Source organism: Capricornis sumatraensis, chromosome 8, assembly GCF_032405125.1.
Source record: "Capricornis sumatraensis isolate serow.1 chromosome 8, serow.2, whole genome shotgun sequence".
Lineage (NCBI taxonomy): Eukaryota > Metazoa > Chordata > Mammalia > Artiodactyla > Bovidae > Capricornis > Capricornis sumatraensis.
Window position 1 is genome coordinate 107,377,539 of NC_091076.1, and position 20,447 is coordinate 107,397,985.

The 20,447-nt window shown below is 58.9% G+C and overlaps 1 protein-coding gene across 1 annotated transcript in view; it reads left to right on the forward strand.

Annotated features, from left to right (window-relative positions):
* SDK2 (sidekick cell adhesion molecule 2) overlaps nucleotides 1–20,447 on the forward strand; it is a 161,183-nt gene that overhangs the window by 129,386 nt on the left and 11,350 nt on the right. Inside the window, exons 40-46 of the mRNA XM_068977528.1 lie at nucleotides 5,402–5,588; nucleotides 8,144–8,281; nucleotides 10,916–11,077; nucleotides 13,590–13,715; nucleotides 15,897–16,061; nucleotides 17,368–17,508; nucleotides 17,769–17,907. Coding sequence (XP_068833629.1) covers nucleotides 5,402–5,588; nucleotides 8,144–8,281; nucleotides 10,916–11,077; nucleotides 13,590–13,715; nucleotides 15,897–16,061; nucleotides 17,368–17,508; nucleotides 17,769–17,907 — 1,058 coding nt within the window. The remainder of the gene's footprint in view (nucleotides 1–5,401; nucleotides 5,589–8,143; nucleotides 8,282–10,915; nucleotides 11,078–13,589; nucleotides 13,716–15,896; nucleotides 16,062–17,367; nucleotides 17,509–17,768; nucleotides 17,908–20,447) is intronic.

The following is a 20,447-nucleotide window of genomic DNA, read 5'->3' on the forward strand; positions in this document are numbered from 1 at the left end:
GGCTGGACACTCAGCCTGTGGCCGTGTCTGAAGCCTGGCTCCCACGCCAGCGTCCGGCACTGCTCTGATTCTTGGCGGTGGTTTGTTGTTCCAGAGGGCAGTCCAGCATAGTGGCAAGGTGGCAAGGGTGGGAGCCACCAGGAGCTTCCTGGTTCAGCCCTGGTCGCACAGGCGGGGGCCTTGCTGGGTCACACGGCTTGTGGAGACTCCACATATAGGAGTCTGGCTCTGTATGGGGTGAAGAAGGCGGGAGCGAGAAGGAGAGACGTCTCGCCAAGGAGGCTCTGAAGATGGATGGTGCTCCTGAGCAGCACCAGCTGGGAGAACTAAATATTGCACCCCTAGCATATGCCTCCCCAGGGACGACAAAGGAGCCTGACGGGGCCTGATGTAGCTTGGCAGACACCAGGCTGGGGAGATGGGAACGCCTCCAATTAATGCACGGTCCCCAGAAATGTGTGGGTGCCCAGGCATCAAGCATCACGCCACAGAGGCCCACACGCTTGGGAACATCACAACCAAGCATGGACGCTGATGAGGGGAAGAGCATTGCCGCCTCCTAGACCTGCACTGGGCTTCCCTGGTGGTAAAGAAGCCGCCCGCCAGTGCAAGAGACATGGGTTTGATTCCTGCATTGGGAAGATCCCCTGAAGAAGGAAGTGGCAACCCACTCCAGTACTCGTGCCTGGAGAATCCCATGGACAGAGGAACCTGGTAGGCTGCAGTCTATGGGATCAGAAAGAGTCAGACACAACTGAGTGACTAAACAGCAACAAGACCTGCGTTAACATCCATGCTCGTCGACCTTAACATCAACCAGGTGTTAACACCACCAGCCAGTGGTCACGCCAGGGTGAGCTGTGATGTGTGTGGGGGCAGGCAGGTCGGTACAGCCGGCCTTTTCAGGAACACGTGTTTATTGAGTAGTTATTTTGTGCCCAGCTGTGTTCCCAATACTGAGATTAAATCAGAGACAGCGTGAGCTTAAACTGTAGGGGAGGAAGGCTAGTGACGCACAAAGCAAAGAGTGGCTCCAGCTGGTGGTAAGTGAAGCAGGTTAAGGGGCATGTTTGGGACTTTTAAAGTCCCAGGGTCTTCGGGAGAAGCCTTAATGGGAAGCTGCCACATGAGCAAAGATGAAGGTGAACCGGGTGTGAATCGCATGGATCTGAGAGAAGAGTATTCTGAACAAGGGGACTGACGAGCGAAGGCCCTGGGGTCAGTGGGGGCTAGGCGCATACAAAGCCCAGCAGAGAGACCCAGCATGACGGAGTGCATCACCCGGAGCCCTCTGAGCTTTGGCTGAATGAGATGACAGCCATGGGGGGTTTGGGGACAGAAGACGGCCCTGGGTGACTTGGGTTTTAAAGCTTGTGCTGGCTGCTGCGTTGAGGGGAGTCTGCATCGGGGCAACTGCAAAACCATGAAGAGGGGGCGGCAGCCTCAGGTGATGGGGGTTTAGACCAGGCAGTCGCTGTGAGAAGCGCTTGCTCTTGCTTCCCCACGAAGGATAGAGCCAACAGACTTTGCTGATGAGCTGAACGTGGAGCGTGAGAGGAGGAGAAGCGACGAGGATTTCCGAGCAGTTGGATAATGGAGCTTCCAGCTACAGAGCAGGGAAAAAGGAGGCAGTGACGGTGGGGGGAGGGGCCAGAGGAAGAAGTTCCAGATGTTTGTTGGATATCCATGGGAAAACGCTGAAGGGAGCTGGACACACAGGTGCAGAGTCCAAGGGAGAAGTTCCAGGCTGGAGATGTGAATGGTGAACGCCTTCAGCGCACAGATGGTACCAAAAGCCTGGAGATTAGACATGGTTAGATAGAAAACACCAGACGTCTGAAAACTGAGCCCCAGGACCAAAACAAATGATCAAATTCTCAAAACCCACATGAAGACTGTGCTTTCAGAAGGAGAGAGGAAGCAGATGTGCCATCCCCGAGAGCGCAAGCAAGAAGAGACCTAGGAGGCAGTGATTCAGGGATGGGCAGACCACAGCCCATGGGCCTAATCCGGCCCCCAACTTGTTTTTATAAATAAAGTTTTATTGGCACACAGCCACACCCATTAGTTTACAGATCACCTTTGGCTCCTTTCAAGTCACAAGGCAGAGTTGAATAAGTGCAACAGAGACCGTGTGGCCTGCAAAGCCTAAAATATTTCTTACCTGGTCCTTTACAGGTTTTTCCAGAGCCCTGAATGATTACATTAAACAGGCCAAGTTCACGGGTGACTCTGATAAGAGTTCAGGGCAGGCGATGCCTGCTTGGAGTGGGTTCGAGAGAGAATGAGGAGAGGTAGCCAGTACTGACATCCCTTTTGAGGAGCTTTGCTTTAGAGAAAAGTGACGAAATAGAGTAGAGGCTGGAAAAAGACAGTCAACGGAGGCGGTCTTAAGATGGGAGAAATAGCTCGTGTGTGCTGATAGAAACAGTTCTGGAAAGAGGAAGAATTTCGTGACTTGGGGACGAGAGGAAGCTCTGGTGGGTGACGACCTGGAAGAGGTGACGGGGCTTGGATTTAGTGCAGGAAGGTGGGGTCACCTCAGTAGGGAGCCGGCAGTTCGGCCCTAGCCGCAGGAGGGAGGCAGAAGGTGGGGACACAGGGTGGGAGGTGGCCCAGGTGGCGAAGCGAGCGTCTGGAGTATCCCGTGATGGCTTCTGGTGCTCCGTGAAGGGCCCGCAGCTAGGAGCAGGGATGGGGAGGAGATGCGTGGAGCCGCGAGGTGGGATATTGCAGTGGGTGGACCAGACCGGTGTAGCACGGTGACCGGCCACTCGAGGCCGTGCCCGTGAACTGAAAGTGTGACTTTCCTCCAGCGACAGCCAGCTATGTGACGTGTGGGCTTGGACCTGACTTAACTGAGGCTGAAGTCCAGCCTGGTGCCTGTGATGAAGCCAGAAGGGGCAGGGACCCCGTGGTCTATGATGACCTCGAGGGTTGGGAAGGGGTCGGTGGCAGGGAGCTCCAAGAGGGAGGGGATATACATTCACATGTAGCTGATCCGCATGGCTGGACACCATAAACTAACAACGGCGTAAAGCGATTCTACTTCAGCTGCAAAAAGCGGGCATGGAATTGAGAAGAAGAGATAGAAAGTAGTGGCTGTAATTCATTCCCGCACCTGTTCCCGTCTGCAGACAGTGTTTATCCATCAGCAAATAGTTATTGATCACCAACAGGTGTGCCAGGCATGATTCTGAGTGCTCAAGACACAAGGGAGCCAAAGATGTGGGCCCTCCGGGGAGCCGTTTCCTGCAGACACCTGGCCACCACCGGCCCGCACAGCAACCTGGCCGTATGCCACCTGCTGGGGTGCTCAAGGCTCAGGTCCTTGGGCTGTTTTGCACAAATGCCACCGAATCGTCATCTAACAGAAGTCTGCTGGATTCAGCACTCACGGCGGGACCCACCTGCAGAGGGTGCCCGTTTATGGGTGTGAGGTGGCTGTGGGTCCTGGGCCCCCCTCCCCCGTGCCAAGAGCGCGATGCGAGCGACTGGCACCCCCTCCTGCATCTTCAGTTTTCTCGCTCTAAGACTTGTCCCATCTTTTGAACGCCTCTTCCTGACCTCACGTTTGCTTCAGCCATTTTTCCCGGTTGGCCCCTTTCTAGCGTAAACCCTCCCCCAAAATGTCTGTGCCCCTTGCCTCTTCCCTGTCTCTCTTGAATCCACTCCAAGAGGGTTCATTTATTCTTTCCAAACAGTGAACCCATGAACGAGGGATTTAATGAAACTATCTCAACTCCCACACATCTACCCGTCAGAAGACTGGAAAAATAAAGAAAAAGGGAGGGGTTAGGAAAAAAACAAGGATTTTATAGTACTGAGGCATCCTAACTGCCAGTTCACACATGCCAGGTGGGGACAATTTTATTAGCTTTTTCTCACTTTTATGAGCTTTCTCCAGGCGAATTGAGAAATTGAGACGCCCAGAGCATGCAGAAACGCCTTTGGCCAGCAGGTGGTGCCAAATGCTCTCTAATCCCCGCGGCCTCAGGCTCCCCGTGTTCCGCGTGCTCTGGTCGCAGAGTTCTGAAACTAGGGAAGGATGCGCGGCCTCTCTCGCCGCTAGCGAGCCCTGCTGCTGCTAAGTCGCTTTAGTCGTGTCCGACTCTGTGCGACCCCAGAGACGGCAGCCCACCAGGCTCCCCCGTCCCTGGGATTCTCCAGGCAAGAACACTGGAGTGGGTTGCCATTTCCTTCTCCAATGCATGAAAGTGAAAAGTGAAAGTGAAGTCGCTCAGTGTGTCCGACTCTTAGCGACCCCATGGACTGCAGCCTACCAGGCTCCTCCATCCATGGGATTTAGCGAGCCCTAACCCCCGGTTAATATGAAGTAGAGCCCTCCCTCGGAATCCTCAGGGGATTGTTTCACAGACGGCTCTCCTTATCTGCTGATACAACCCACCTCGGACCCTGTTGTACTGATCTGTTGAAAGCAAATCCATGAAGAAGTGGACCCAGGCACTTCAGATCCGTGCTGTGCCAGGGTCGCCTGTGATTGTAAGCGCTGTGGACCTGCTGTGCTCCTGGACTAAAACTGCCTGCAGCCTTGTGTGTCTTCCTTCTTTGCCCTCGATCACGCTGGTCCTAGGAAGTGTGTGTCCTTGACCTCGGCTGTACAGAGGACACAGCTGCAGCACAGGGAAGTCACCTGCCCGAGTCAGCAGTGCCCTGGGGTCAGCCCAGGCGTGCCCACCCCTACCACGGGCTGTGCAAACTGCCGCGTGCCAGTGACTCGCTGGGGCCTGCACCCCTCGACAGCTCCCGGGTGATGCCGATAGGCTGGCCCTTGAACCCGCCTCTGCTGGGGTGGAGTCTACCTGCCCTGCACTCCGGAGCCTCAGAACGGAACTGGTTTAAACCTACAGTGATTCTTCTGAGGGCTAAGTGCCCAGGCTGTGCTAAATCCTACAAGCCTGCCATCAGCAGACTCGGGCTCTGTGCCCTCGTGGTGTTTACAGTCTAGCAGGGACTGAAGGATTCACTGTGAAAACGAAGGTTCTGGACGGCTTTGTAAAGCAGCTCTTAAATACTATTTCCTAGGCTTCCCAGGTGGCTCAGCGGTAAAGAACCCTCCTGCCAATGCAGGTGACGTGGGTTCAATCCCTGGATCAGGAAGATCCCCTGGAGGAGGAAATGGCAACCTCCTCCGGTATTCTTGCCTGGGAAATCCCATGGACAGAGGAGCCTGGCAGGGTATAGTTCGAGGGGTCGCCAAGAGTCAGCCATGACTGAGGGGCTAAGCGACAAGAACAGTACTGTTTCCTGGGTGACCCGCACCTGCCGTCCAGGCGTGTGGATAGTTCGAGCGGCGGTGTGTCTGAGACCCTGGGATCAAGCAGGGGCAGGGGGAAGCTGGGTCATGGTCTCCCTCACTTTGCCACCTCTGTGCCCACAGATCTATTTCTGGGAGGCCCAGCGGCGGAACCTGACTGAGCGGGTGAAAACGCTTTTCCTGGCCGAGAACAGCGTCAAGCTCAAGAACCTGACAGGCTACACCACCTACATGGTTAGCGTGGCAGCCTTCAACGCCGCCGGGGACGGGCCTCGGAGCACCCCCACCCGGGGCCAGACCCAGCAAGCAGGTGGGGGAGAGGCCGGGGCGGATGGGGAGGTGAGGGGGGCCCACCTGGCACCTGGGCTCAGGGGCGGGAGGAGGCAGCTGAGCCATCGGGGCTGGGTCTCCACGCTCCCAACGCAGGGGGCCTGAGTTCGATCCCTGGTCAGGGAACTAGATCCCACGTGCTGCAACTAAAGATTCTGCATGCCCCAACAAAGATCAAAGACCCTGAGTGGCACAGCTAAGAGCCAGCATAGCTGTATAAATAAACACATTAAAAAAAAAAAAAAGAATAAGAGAGGCACTATCCCCAGGAAGCCTTGGCCAGGCCCCCCGCATCTAGCCCTTCCTCCCCTCATCTTCCCACCGAAGCCCTCCTTGCTGACGGCCAGTGCGCGCCCAGCCAGCCCCCTTCTGCTCCCTGCCTCGTTCCCACCCAACTTGCTTTAATCTCCCTAGCTCTGATCATGCCACTGTTCACTTACTGAGCGCCTTCTCTGGGCCTGCGCTGTGCTAGATGTGGGGGACATAACAGCGAAGGAACCTGTGAGGTCCCCTCCTCCTAGCGGGGGCGTCGGCTGGTTACCAGCATCTAGAGGAATTAACCTCAGGTGGCAGGGGCTGTGAGCGGTCTCAGGGCGGAGGCAAGGGGTGGACAGATGGCTTCAGAGAGGTTGGCCCGTAGAGGCCCGGCTGAGCGGCTGACATCCGGGCTGAGATTTCAGTGGGAAGACGAGGCCGGTCACGGGAAGTCCTGGAGGTGGGGGCATTCCGGGCCCAGGGACCAGCAGGTGCCAAGGCCTGGAGGCTGGAGGGGCCAAGAGACCAGAGTGCAGGCCAGGAGGCTTGAGAGAACGGGAGTGAGAGTCAAGGGGTAGAGGCTCTGGGGGCCTCGGGAGGAAGTCCGGCAATAATTCTAAGCACGACGGGGAGCCGTTGGTGAAGGTAGGCAGCTGGGCCACAGGGTCTGGCTTATGTTTTTGGAAATGGCTCTGGCTGCTGAACAGAGGACAGGCTCATGGGGGCGGGGAGGTCTGTTAGGAGGCTGCAGGGGAGGAGCGGGCGGGGTGTGCGCCCTGCAGCCCACACATGCAGGGCACCCCTCTAGACGGCATCACTGCCGCTTGAGCCGCTGCTCCCAGGTGGCGCTAGGGGTAAAGGGCAGCCTGCTCCAGTATTCTTGCCTGGAGAACCCCTTGGACAGAGGAGCCTGACAGGCTACAGCCCAAGGGGTCACAAAGAGTTGGACACGACTGAAGCAACTTAGCACAAACACACACTCATGCGCCTTCTCAGTAGTACTATGCACTTAATCTTGTCGGAACCCCCGGATGGGCCCGTTTCACGATGAGCACAGGTGACCCGGGAAGTGAGGCTTCTCCTTCATGGTCCCCCGCTGGTCGGTGCGGGGAGCAGAGGCTGGAGCCCCGGATGTCTGAGCAAGTCCTGGGCTATCTTCACCGCTGCAGTCCCCTCCTTTGCCTGCCGTGCAGTTTCCTCCTCGAGGATCTGAATACAAGCCTTTGGGCCGAACCTCGCCTCTTTCTCAAGCTGCTGCTCCCCCTTCGGTCCATCATCTTTCTCTTAGAGAAACAAGACCCCGTGGAGTCCGTTCCCAAGTATTGTCCTCCTTGGGGACCGGCTCTGGCTCCGGGGACACTCCTTCCTCCGCCTGGCTCCCGGGGGTCTGTCTGCCTGGCCCCACCACGCTCTGTCAGTGTCATTGGCCGGATGCAGACCCCCGGGAGCCTGGATGCTTCCGTCACCGGAACGGAGTGTTCCGCCTCACGTCCCTCGCGCAGAGCGGAGGCAGGAAGGGCCTGCAGACCTGACCTCCCCCCTTGACAGACGGCTCACTGACGCTGCCTCCCGGGGCCCAAGCGGAAGCCGGCCCGGATCAGACCCAGCTCAGTGGGGAGGCGGCGCTGGACAATAATAGCCTGGCTGTCCCCTGCCCCCCGGAGCCAGCTCAGGATGCTACAGGCTGGACACTTCCTCTCTGTCCTCCCCCTCAGACCTTTCCCCTCCTATGTTTTCAGGGTCGGGTTCTCAGGCCCAGAAAACATCTTCCAGAGAGTTGACAGGTCCTGGCTCCAGCTGCTTCAGCCAGCATGGTCTCTGTTGGCCATAATCCCTGGGGCCCCAGGACAAGAGAGAGGCTATGTCCATGGCAGAGCTGGTTGTTTAATGCCCACCTGATGCTCTAAGCCCCAGGCACCCCGCTGCCAGGGAAGCCAGGACATGACCTGGCACCACCCTGCCCCCGCCACAGCAACTCCAGGGGTCCTGCTCTAAGGGCCAATTATCAGGAGGAAGCCTGAGTTCTCCAACTTTCTGAAAACAAAACCCTGTTTTCTCCTAGTACTTGGACCCTGACACTGGGAAGACTGCTAAGGATGTCAGCGAGGGAGAGGAGGGGCCCGGTGCCCTCAAGCGACCCCTCCCGCCCTCTCTCACATGAAACCCCGCTTTCTTGTTTGTCCAGGGACCCACACGCCCCTGCTGGTTCCTCGGAACCAGACCCAGGGCTTTGAACTTCCAGAAGGGAGGAAACAAAGCCCCTCTGCTCTCTCCCTCCAGCCCCCAGCGCTCCCAGCTCCGTCAGGTTCAGCGAGCTGACCACCACCTCCGTGAACGTGTCCTGGGGGGCCCCGGAGTTCCCCAACGGCGTCCTGGAGGGCTACCGGCTGGTGTACGAGCCCTGCACCCCCGTGGATGGTGAGTTCGGCCCCCTTCCAGCGGGGCTCCCCAAACCTGCCCTCTGCCCGGTTCCGCTCCACCGTCACTACGCAGAGTCCAAGCGATGAGCCTCTCCCCACTTATAAACTGGAGACGGAGGCAGAGCAGGGATGGGGCAGGGCCAAGGTCAAACAGCAGCAAGTTGAGGGCAAACTGGAGCAGCAGCCCCGGCCTCCTGAGTCCTAGGAGAGAATTGTTAAGTATGTTTTCCCCATCAGTGGATAGAAATGGGGAAGAAGGAAAAACACCTGGGCAAAATACCCCATCCCGAGATGGATCATGGAGACGGACCAGGGGCCTTCCCCAGGGGTCCAGCAGTTACGACTCTGCTCCTAATGCAGGGGCCATGGGTTCAGTCCCCGGTCGGGGAACTAGATCCCACACGCCGAAACTAAGAGGCCACTTGCAGCAACTGAAAGATTCTGCATACCACAGTGAAGGACTGTCAGTTCAGTTCAGTCTGACTCTCTGCAACCCCACGGACTGCAGCACGCCAGGCCTCCCTGTCCATCACCAACTCCCGGAGCTTGCTCAAACTCATGTCCATCGAGTTGGTGATGCCATCCAACCATCTCATCCTCTGTCATCCCCTTCTCCTCCCACCTTCAATCTTTCCCAGCATCAGGGTCTTTTCAAATGAATCACAGCCCACAGCCCAATAAATAAATATATTTTTTAAAGAATAAAAATTTAACAAACAAAAAAAAAAGACTAAAAATAAAGATGGACCACCCCCCAAGGTTCCATCCTACATATGATCCCCCAGCCTTAGGGACTCACCTGACCCCGAGTTAGTTCTTCTCTGCCTTTCGTGGGGTCAGGAGCCCCTCTGAGACTCTGATCAAAGCTCTGGGGCCTCTTCCTGGGCAAATGCAGGAGTCTGGGGGGGGGTCAATGCACCTCGCTGCCCTCTGGGAGCCTCGGCTCCAGCCCCCGGCTCTGCAGGTTGCCCCCTGCTGCCCTGAGCCCTGGTCCTGTGAGCGATGCTCAGAGCCCTCCTCACAGCCCCTGCCCTCCCCCTCCCTCCAGGCCCTGGACAGGACCCTGCCCACCTCCCGGGCCCCCCAGGGGCTGCCCCACCGCAGCTGAAATCACTGCTGCTGAGTCAGAAAGGCAGGAAGGAGACTGTGCCCCGGGAGGCCTGTGCCCAGTTCCAGGGCCCAGCAGGGCCTCAGGGGTGTGGTCAGGTGTAGGACCCAGGAAAGGAGCCGTTCCTCCCACAGAAAGGAGAGGACAGGGGTCATGGCGGCCAGACGCAGGGCCAGACGGGCTCTCGGGGTGTGTCTCGGGGGTCCACACCCGGAGAACTGTGGTCCCTTCGCCTGCTTGTCACTCAGCCCAGCGGCGTCTGGACCATATGGCGCCTCCGAGGCCTTCCAGACTCCCATCCGCCCTTGACAGCCCACTAACGAGAACTTCAAGCCTGGGCCGGTGAGACGGTGCCCAGCTGGGCCAGCAGTGTGCCTGCGCCCTGCTCCCGCCTCAGCCCCAGACTCTGGTCGGCAGCAAGCAGGCCTCACTAGGATGCAGGGAACAAGGACGCACCCCTGGCTCCCTGTAGGGAAGACCAAGACCCAGGCCAGTGAGGGGTTTGCTCCAGCAAGTCGAGGGGCGTGTACCCAGGGCTACATCCCAGGCCTCAGGGCACATCCACCCCGTGACCCCGCAGCCTCGTGACCCCTTCGGGAAGCCCCCCTGGAGCACCCACCGATCTGTCCATCAGGACTTCATTCCTGCCCCCCAGCCAGGTGCTCAGTTATTTTCTTCCACCTCGTAGCACCTGCCTAAGATGCTGCTGATACCCTCATTCGTTAGCACAGACTGAAGCCAGGGCAGGAGACGTGCCCGGAGAAGCCGGGGCCAGCCCTGTGCTCTGAAGCCAGCCTGCTGGCTGCAAAGTCTGTCTCCTGGGGTGACCAGCTCCTCGGTGGGTGTGGGAGATGAAACCGGGTCCTGGAGAGGCTGACGGTCAGGAGGACTTTGACTTGGGAGGCGCAGAGCACAAACTCTCACCTCCTGGAGACCGTCCCAGCCTCCCCTCTAGTAGCTAAGATTTGGGGCGCCGTAGCGTCCTCACTTTGGCCCTGAAGAGCCTGGTGGGTGCAGCTGATGGAGGGCCAGCGTGAGCCCCCAGCTCTCGCTGGCGCTGCGGCGGGAGGGAGCCGGGCCGGATCTGAGGTTGTCCTGGGCTGTGGGTACAGCCACGCGTGTGTACCCTCTGACTCCGGATGGCGCTGTCTTTACTGAAGCACTTGCTAAAAGATGGTCCTTGGAACGTGATTTCTAAGGGATGGGATGTGGGGGAACCAATGTGTGAGGTACGATGGTTAAATTAAACGAGATAGTTGATTTTTCCCTGCAGATGCTAAAGGACGCTGTGGTTTTTCACTCAAGAAAAGACAGGCAGGCAGCATAAATATATATATTTTTGAGGACAGCTTACAGGACTCTGTTCTGAGAATGGTCTTGGAAACACTCCATGTGGTCAAGGGTGCTGGTCCCAGCCTGACTCCAGGGTGTGCGGCCCCTGGCCAGCGCTGACCATCCATTCTCTCCCCGCCGGCCTCCCCGGCCAGGGCCTGCGGCCCTCACAGGCCGCGTGCTTCCCCACAGGGGTCAGTAAGATCGTGACGGTGGATGTGAAGGGCAGCAGCCCCCTGTGGCTGAAGGTGAAGGACCTGGCGGAGGGCATGACCTACAGGTTCCGCATCAGAGCCAAGACCTTCACCTACGGGCCTGAGATCGAAGCCAACGTCACCACAGGCCCTGGAGAAGGTAGAGGAGCCTTGGGTGGGTGTGGGGCCCCCTTCTGACGTGGGGTGGGCCTGAGGGGAAGGATCGGGGAGGAGAAGAGGGGCACTTAAAGGGGGGACATCCCTGATGGTCCATTGGCTAAGACCCCTCGCTCCCAACGCAGGAGGTTCCATCCCTGATCAGGGAGCTAGATCGCACAGGCCCCCACCTGAGGGTTCATATGCCGCAGCTAAGATCAAAATCCTGCCTGCCGCAACTAAGACCCAGTGAAGCCATGTAAATTAATTAAAAACAATTTTTTAAATTTAAAAACAAAATGAACAAAGGCAGCGATTCCAGAACACCGCGTGGGGAGCGGCATTTGTATGGACGCGTGGGAAAAGAGACCAGCATTCCGTAGGATTCTGACGGCGGCTGAGGCAGAGGAGGGGCGGGGTGGCCAGCTGCGAGGCAGGGCCAGCTGCGAGGCAGGGCCAGCCAGGCTGCAGGGGTCACCTGTGCCAGCAGAACATTTCTCAAGGGGACACTGATGCCAGAACCCCTGGGGTGCTCGTGATAATGCTGATTCCTGGGGCCCGAGCATCCCTGGGGATGTGCATTTGAACGAAAGAGCCCAGGTGGCTCTCGGGTACCTGCTGCGAGAACCAGGGCTCTGGGGGTCTGCAGGTGTGGCACCGGTCCAGGGAAGCCTGCCAGCCCCATGCTCCCTAGACGGGGGACAGAGGGGCAGCGTCGGGGCAGGCCAGGCCCTGTGTGCTGGTCCCGGGGCGATGGGGCGCACTGGGGACCAGGGAGGAAAGAGTAGCTTCGTCTGGGCTTTGTGACCCTCCCTGGGGTCGTCCTCAGGCTGGGGGAGCTCTCCTTCTTGAGGCTGAGGTTTAGCCCCCCAGGGCCTCTTTCATGCTGGATGTCCTCTCCTGATGTGGAGGCCGCCTCCCAGACTCTCTGGATTCCTGCCCCCACGCCCCCACCGAGAGCATACACAGCCCCCCACCATGTTCCCCCTGAAGCCCCTCCTCCCCGTCCTCCTTGCCCGCCTCCCTGAGCTTGGAGGGGCTGACCCGGCCGGGCGGCCTCTGCTGCCCAGCGGAAGCGGAAGCGGGTTCCAGGCGGCCACCCTTCACTCTCTTACTGGGCGCTTTCTCCCCGCCTCTGGTTCTGAAGAAGGGCAGTCTGGCTCCCAAGGCTCCCAGGGTTGGAACACAGCCTGCAGGGCCGCAGCGGGCAGCTTGCCAGGGAGCTGCCCTCCCCCTGCCCTCCACCTGCCCCCAGCCCCTCCCCAGGCAGGCAGGCGCCTCTCACCTGAGCGGCTTCCCAGGGAAACAAAAGCAGGAAGGGAGCTGGCTGGGGACCAGGGGGACAGAGCAGGGGCGAGGGGCCTGGAGAGGCCCGCCTGGAGGACACGGTGTTCTAACCTGAGGCCTGAAGTGTTGGGGGAGGGGGCGGGGAGGAAGCGTGAAGGAGCAGGCTCTGAGAAAGCGCCGCGCTGCGCCCGCTGGAGGAGGGGTCAGTGGACGTGCAGCCTGGCACCCTCTTCCTTCCAGGCCAGCTCCGCGGGTGGGCTGGAAGCTTCTAGTCTGGACGACAGCTGCACGCCACCCCAGGTGCTGCCCTGGAGGGAGTGAGAGCCCGGGGTCCTGGGAGCCCCACCCCACCGCTCACGCCCCAGGCCCTCCACCTTTGCCCTGGGCTGTGGGCAGGATGCTGGTGCGGGAAGGGAGGAAGGAAGGCAGGCAGGCTCTGAGGCCCTCCGAGGCCGTGGGCAGGGCTGGGTCATGGGCCGCCAGGCTCAGGAGGTGAGCCCCTGGCCTGCCATCTGGCCGGTCACCTCCCCCGGGGCCTGGAGGTGCTTCAGTCTGAAGCTGGGCTCTCGGCTCCTTCCCCCGAGGCCCCGGGCCAGCCTGCTGCCCACACCCCGCTGCCTGCTTTGCTCCCTTGCCCTGCAAGCATGGAGGAAGCACCTGCTGTGTCCAGGCTCCCAGGAGGCAGGGCTCCAGGCGCATGGGGAACAGCAGGCTGGGCCCCTGGGGGCCGTAGGAGCCAGCGAGGCAGGGCCCCCTGGCGAGGAAGGGGCACAGGGCGCTCTGCGGACAGAGCAGGCTCCTCCCTCGTGCTCTGGGCCCTGGGGCTGGCACCCCCAGCGGCCCCTGAGGCACCTGTCACCCCAGGGGAGCCCGTCCCCGGGGCAGGGCTAGGTCCTTCCTCCCTCATGGTGGCAGGGGCCCCAGATCCTCCTGCGGCCTCGGCCTCCTCTCTGGCCTTGCTCTTAGAGCCAGTGCAGCTGGGGGCCTTTGTGGCATCACCCCACACACCTCTCCTGGAAGGCGGGGGCTGTGGGTGACCCGGCAGAGAGTAAGTCAGGTCCTGCAGGCCTGGCCGGAATACGCTTCTTGGGGGCACGGCACGTGGAGGGGTTCCAGAGACCCTGGCCGGGGTTTTGCACTTGGGTCCTCCTACTGGAGCTCAGGGAGATGGGCGGGGTGCCTGGCCCCGCTCTGGGGCATCCCCTCGCCCACCGTGTGTGTGCGTGCAGGTGCCCCCGGCCCACCCGGAGTGCCCATCATCGTGCGGTACAGCTCAGCCATTGCCATTCACTGGTCCAGCGGAGACCCAGGCAAAGGGCCCATCACCCGCTACGTCCTCGAGGCTCGGCCTTCAGGTACGTCCGCCCGGGCTGAGCCGGCTGGGGGTCATCGCGTGACCAGGCGCTTGTGCTCTGCCGGGGGAAGCGAGGGGGGCCCCTGTGGCAGGTGGGACACGGGACTCGCACCCTAGTTAAGGCTCACCCTGGAGGCCCTGGAGAACAGGGCTTATTGCCGGGTGAGGACCAGCTCGAGTCGGGAGGGTGGGGGGGTCATCCAAGAAGCCGGAGGAACGAAGGTTTGGGCTCCCATTGGCTAAACGCCCATCGCCTCCACGCGACCCCACTGACCAAAGCCCCACGAGGAGGCTGGCCGTCCCCTGGAGAACCAGCGCGCCTTTGAGGGCCATTTCTGCATCCCGGCTCTCGCCACAGTACCTATCACGTCCCGGGCTCTCCTCTCAAGCCTGAAATCGAATCGTGAGAACCTCTGAAGGCATCAGGCGAGGCTGGATAAGTCACTGACGGGTCACAGTGACGCCCGCGGCGGCCCCTCGAGCGCCTCTCCCCGCCAGGAGCTCCCGCCCTCGGCCAGCTCCCTCCGTTGCTAGGTTTCTGGTTCATCAGAGGTGCCAGAGTTAGTGCAGGCTGCAGGCTTGTTCTCGATGTTCCATGGATGCGTGACTAGGTAACCCAAGATGAGAAAGAAAGGGAAAAAGAAGACTGTGTTGCTCCCGCACAAGCAGCAAATGCTAACTGGGGGGAGCTAATACTTCTAATGGGGCCACTGGCACATCCCAGCGACGAGGGTTAGTACCACAGGGTGGCTGAGCGCTAATCATCTCGATAGCAAATAATTCACTCCAGCAGTTCCAGGAAGCCGCCAGCACCCGGTCATTGCCTTAATCTTGGGCTAATAATCGCAGTCGCAAATATCATGTAAACAGCTATTATCTCCAGCAGCTCAGATCCAATGTGTAGCCGGAACATACCGGCAGCCTTGGCTCCCTCCTCACTCCAGATGGTCCCTCCCTGGCCCTCCAGGGCCGGCTGCTGACTTGGCCGGGAGACCACCTCCTGCTTCTCCCATCCAGGGCCTGGAGCCTGTTTTTTCCATCCAAGTTGGCCTGCCGGGGTGCCAGGCTGTGGAATGTTGGCCCGGGACTTCAGCCCTGTGGATTTTCCAGCGTTCCCTGGGAGGCCCAGCGTGGGACCTGGTGTTCTGGGTTTGGGGGCTGTGACTCGGTCCACGTCGTTGCAATCAAGGGCAGAGCATAAGAGGAAGGATCGAGCCAGGACCCCCTGAAGGCTGGGGATGCAGATTCCTCATTCTGAGGGTGAAATCGCCCTCATCTTCAGCTCCCCCTGCACCACTGTACTTGGTTTGGGCAGAACCGACTAGACATGAGAAGCCACGTTCTGCAGACCAGGGAGGGACCCACGCTGCACATCAGCCAAGTCCCGGGGCTGCAGACCGGAGATTTATTTTGCACAAGAAAATGGTGAGGCTCCTTCACTGGAGCCTTAGGTGGCGTTAGGTGGCGTTGGATTGGGTGTTAAAAAGTTTTCCATTTATGATACATTTTTCAATATTTTGCAGAGATTTTAATTAAAAAGAGGGAGAGGGAGTTCCTGGTGCTCCAGTGGTTAGGACTCAGCCAGGGTCTGGCTTTAATCCCTGGTCAGGGAACTAAGATCTCACAGGCTTCATGGCATCAGTTCAGTTCAGTCGCTCAGTCCTGTCCAACTCTTTGCGACCCCATGGGCTGCAGCACACCAGGCCTCCCTGTCCATCACCAACTCCCAGAGCTTACTCAACTCATGTCCATCAAGTCGGTGATGCCATCCAACCATCTCATCCTCTGTCGTCCCCTTCTCCTCCTGCCTGCAATCTTTCCCAGCATCAAGGTCTTTTCCAATGAGTCAGTTCGTATCAGGTGGCCAAAGTATTGGAGCTTCAGCTTCAGCATCAGTCCTTCCAAAGAATATTCAAGACTGATTTCCTTTAGGATGGACTGGTTGGATTTCCTTACAGTCATGGCTGGGATTAATTAGTTAATTAATTAATTATAAGTATAAAAAAAGAATAAAAGGGTCAGATACTTGTAAAAAGTATCTCCCGAGGACCTACTCAGTGCCAAGCACAGGGGATTCGGTATTGAGGGGACAGGCCCGACAGGCCTGGGGTCAGGGAGCACCGGTTAGGGTCAGGCAGACTGCCCCCTCTTGACAGGTGCCTCCGTCTCTGTCCTCCCACAGATGAGGGGCTCTGGGACATTCTCATCAAAGACATCCCCAAGGAGGTCACGTCCTACACATTCAGCATGGACATCCTCAAACCAGGTGTGAGCTACGACTTCCGGGTCATCGCAGTCAATGACTACGGTTTCGGGACGCCCAGCAGCCCCTCCCAGTCTGTGCCAGGTACCACCTACGGGGTGAGGGGTGGGGGGTCTGGGGCGGGGACGCGGGAGGAGAGGCACCAGCCCCAGAAGCACTGGGGACCGGACCCAGAAGGCATTGTCCTCTCAGTTCTCCGAAGCCAAGAGCGTTGGGCTGGGGCCTGGGTCGGCCTTCAACTCCGGAAGGACATAGAGGGCAGAGGTCTTGGGAATTCCTTTCCAAGGATTCCAGAAGCCCTGGGCAGGGGGCCCAGTGGCTTGAGGATGAATGGGCGGGCCCAAGATGGGAGCTTCCGTGGGCTCATCACCCAGGAAATCCAAGGGTGTTGGGTCATACACTGTGTGTATCCATGCAAACCAACCCCCAACACAGAGCCCGCAGCCTGTGAAGCTCAGGCCTGAGCGAGCAGCTCCCTGCGAGGGCAGGACTCCATCCTTCCCCCTTCCTTCCTGCCTTTCTCTTCCCATCGCCTCCAAGCTCACAGAGGACCAATACTGAAGCCTGCGGCCCCACATCTAATCACTTTTAATAGGCGCTTCCCCCGAGACAGGGATAGCGTTCAAAGTTTCTCCTCACTGGGCCAGTTTCAGAAGCCGTGTGCTTTTGCCCTTGGCCTGATTGATAGAACCAAATGATGGGAAGTCAGCACTGCAAGCCTGAAATAGAAGAGCCTGCCCCCTCAGTCAGCAACATGGATTAGTACCAGCCCAGTGCAGGGAGCACAGTCCTGGGGGCTTTGAAAGAAGGGGAGTCTCCCTGGAGGAGCCTTTCTGAAGACCTGCTCATGTCCACCCTCCCGGCTACCAGAAAAGATTCTGTCCCTACTGAACCTTGGGAGAGAAACTGTCCCAGGGCCACCACAGGCCAGGCAAGCACCTTTCTAACACACATTGACGTCTATCAAGGTAGCCCCTGGGCCATAAGTGGCAAGGGAAAATAAGAAAGAAGAAATAGCAAGCACACAGACCCTGCTCCTCCTGTGTCTTTAGCAGACATCACTAATCAATCCCAGCACTCAGGAGTCGAGAAACCACCTCAACTCACGGTCCCTCCTGTGTCTTTAGCAGACATCACTAATCAGTCAGTCTAGAAATGGCCTCAGCCCTTTCTCAAACCAGCCCTCCAGGCAACCCCTTTACTGATAAACCAGAGCTGGCCCTTGAGATGAAACCATCCCTACCAAGCCAAGATTCTGTCTCGTTCAGAGGGCACAGACTCACCTGCCCGTAAAGTGTGAGAGCAGGTGGTAGGGTCCCAGCTGGAGCCGGAGGCTTGGAGACAGGACAGGTCTGAGCACGACGGACCTGACGCCCACTCCATGCTCCAGCCCAGAAAGCCAACCCCTTCTACGAGGAGTGGTGGTTCCTGGTGGTCATCGCCCTCGTTGGCCTCATCTTCATCCTGCTTCTCGTCTTTGTGCTCATCATCCGAGGCCAGAGCAAGAAGTATGCCAAGAAGACAGACGCAGGTGAGCCGGCTGGACCGGACTTTCTCGTGACCATCTCCCTTTCCGGCAAAGGTGGTGTTGGGGAAGTCTCTCTCCTGGAAAAGCACCTGCTCTGATGGGCGTGGGGGTCTCCTAGGGTTCCTACACACAGTCTCACAATCTCCATCTCCAGTTTTGGTTTCAACACTAACAAAGAGGGGGCAGCCCAGCCATAGGGGAAAGGGGCCACCTGGTCTAAAAGGATGGAGTGAGTGATGGATGTCAGTCTCTGCCCTCCCCAGGCAACAGTGCCAAGACTGGTGCACTGGGCCATGGCGAGATGATGAGCTTGGATGAGAGCAGTTTTCCTGCTCTGGAACTCAACAACCGACGACTCTCTGTCAAGAACTCCTTCTGCCGAAAGAATGGCCTGTATACCAGGTAATGGGCTCTCTGCGTGGGGTCCTGGGCGGGTGGAGGTGGGGCCGGCATCGCCTGGGCCACAGAGCAGGCAGCGTGCAGCTGGCTTCACCTCGTCCTGGAAGCAGCATGCTCAGTTGTGCCCGACTCTTTGTGGCCGCATGAACTAGCCCGCCGGGCTCCTCTCTCTATGTGCTTTCCCTGGCAAGGATACTGAGTGGGTTGCCATTTCCTCCTCCACATCTGCATCGGCAGGCGGATTCTTTACCACTGCGCCACCAGGACAGCCCCCCGGGAAGCAGCATTCGCTGGGAATGGTCACTAGGCAGAGAGCCAGGCCCAGGCAGCTCCACAGCGGGGTGGGGAGAGAGTCACGAGGAGCTGGGGACAGAGGGTGTCTGCCAACCACAGCAGGATGCAAATCGCTTGCACAACTTTGCAAACCACTAACTGCTGTTTGGGGCCAAGTGCTCCTGGTACAGGCCTGAAGCCCTGATAGCCACTGGCCCAAAAGGTGAGAGGCACCCAGCGAAGATGGGCTGGGCAGACACACTCAAGAGCTGCCAGGAGTCCCCCATGACTGCTTCTGCCTTCGCCTGACCTTCCTGTTCTGGAAAGAGGGGATGCCCTCTCCCCAGGCACCTACTCACACCCTCTGTGGCCGTAGGCAGCTTTCTCCCACCCACCCTTGAAGTCTACACACCCCACATTGTCCTCAAAAGCCCGCATCCAAGAAGAGCCAACCAGGAAAGGACCAGGCTGCACCAGCTCCTATATTCACCTGACTCCTCTCCACCCAGCGCCCCTGCTAGCCCCACCCGCTGTGGCCCACCAGACTGCCCATTTCCAAGGTCAGGGTCAGTTGCTAGGGCTCACTTGAGCGTCACCTGATTGACCTGGCAGTTTCAGGCATCGAGAGCATGAGGGAGAGGTTGGGCTGCAGCTCAGGGGCTCCAGCCTCGGCCCCGTTAACATTCCCGGCTCATCGGAGGTGCCCGCGGGACTGAGGGGATGCCTCGCCCAGGGCCAGCTCACAAAGCTTCCCTCTGTCTGGTCCTGAAAGGAAGAGGCGACGTGTGTGTTCAGCAGGAGGACTTTCCGCGGGAGGGGTGCGCAGGCCAGCCAGGCCGAGCTCTCATCTCCTGCCAAAGCCAGCTTTCCAAAGAAAGAGCTGTTTGAGGCCGTGGTGCGGGCCCAGCATGGCCACCGCGGCCCCGCCAGGCTGGCTCCAGGGCCCTGCCACATGGAACAAGAGGGCGTTTCACCCACAGCCTAGCTTCGCCCGCCTCTCACACCCCCAGTGTACACACACCACAGGCCCTGTGTGTCCCCTTCATCGCTGTGTACACACAGAAATCCCATATGCCCCAAACTATCCCCAGGCTCCTGAGGCCTGACCCAGGCATGGCGCATGTCGCCAAGACGGTGTTAGCCTGGCCCCCCACCCCACCTCCTGTTAGTATCCTGTGTCTTCCTGTCTCATCTAGTGATGCTGCTGCTAACTATGCTATTTCTAAGTAGCTTAAAGATGCAGCTTTGTTGATTGGCATAAAATCCCCGCAGATACGGTACAGGGGGTTGCAGGAGGCAGGGGTATTGCTTGTGACACGGTCACCAGGCACCAGACTGTTCTCAGAGTGGCATTTCAGCAGGAAGCCACCTCCGGCTCAGGCGGGGCAGCCGGGGTTCAGGGCCTCTGTGCTAGGAAGGTTTCCTAGAGCCAACGGGGCTGATCACGGGGCATTGGGCCCTGGGCAGGGCCCCCTGGCACCCCTTCCTGGGAAGACATGAGTCATGGGGGACCCCAGCCACCTGCCCAGGGGCCCTGGGAGCCTGCGCGGTTCCTAGCCCAGCCTGCTGCCTCTCACGCACCCCAAAGCAGGTGGAGCGCCCGAGGCGCCCCGTCCTGGGTGTCTGTGAGATGACTCAGCCGGCAGGCCTCTCACTCCCCGGGAAGTGCACAGCTTTCTCCAGGGCTGGTTTTTCGAAGCTAGGGCGGCCCTTAGCCTGTCTCTGGTCTCTGAGCAGACGTGGAAGGAGGGAGGCCATGTGCCCCTTTTCTCCCCCGACCCTCGGCGTCCACTCTCTAGAGCTCACCTTGTGAGTTTGAGAGTCACCTGCGGAGCTTGTCTGCGGGGCATGTGTCCAGACTGAGATTCCACTGCTGGGGGGTCTCAGTGGGGCCCAGAAACGCTGTGTGACATTCATTGCCAAGACTCCCCCTGCCTGGGGCCTTGGGAGCACCGCTGCAGAATCAAGGCGCAGCCTCCCCAGCGCCCCAGGCCCTGAGCTGGGGTGGGAGGTTGGTCCTGGGCCTACAAGTCCTAGACACACACACACACACACACATATAGACACACACAGACACACACACAGACACACACACACATAGACACACACAGAGACACGCATAGACACACACACACAGACACACAGACATACATATAGACACACACAGAGACATGCATAGACACATACACAGAGACACGCACACAAACACATAGACACAGACACACACACATATAGATGCACACAGAGACACACACACATATACAAACACA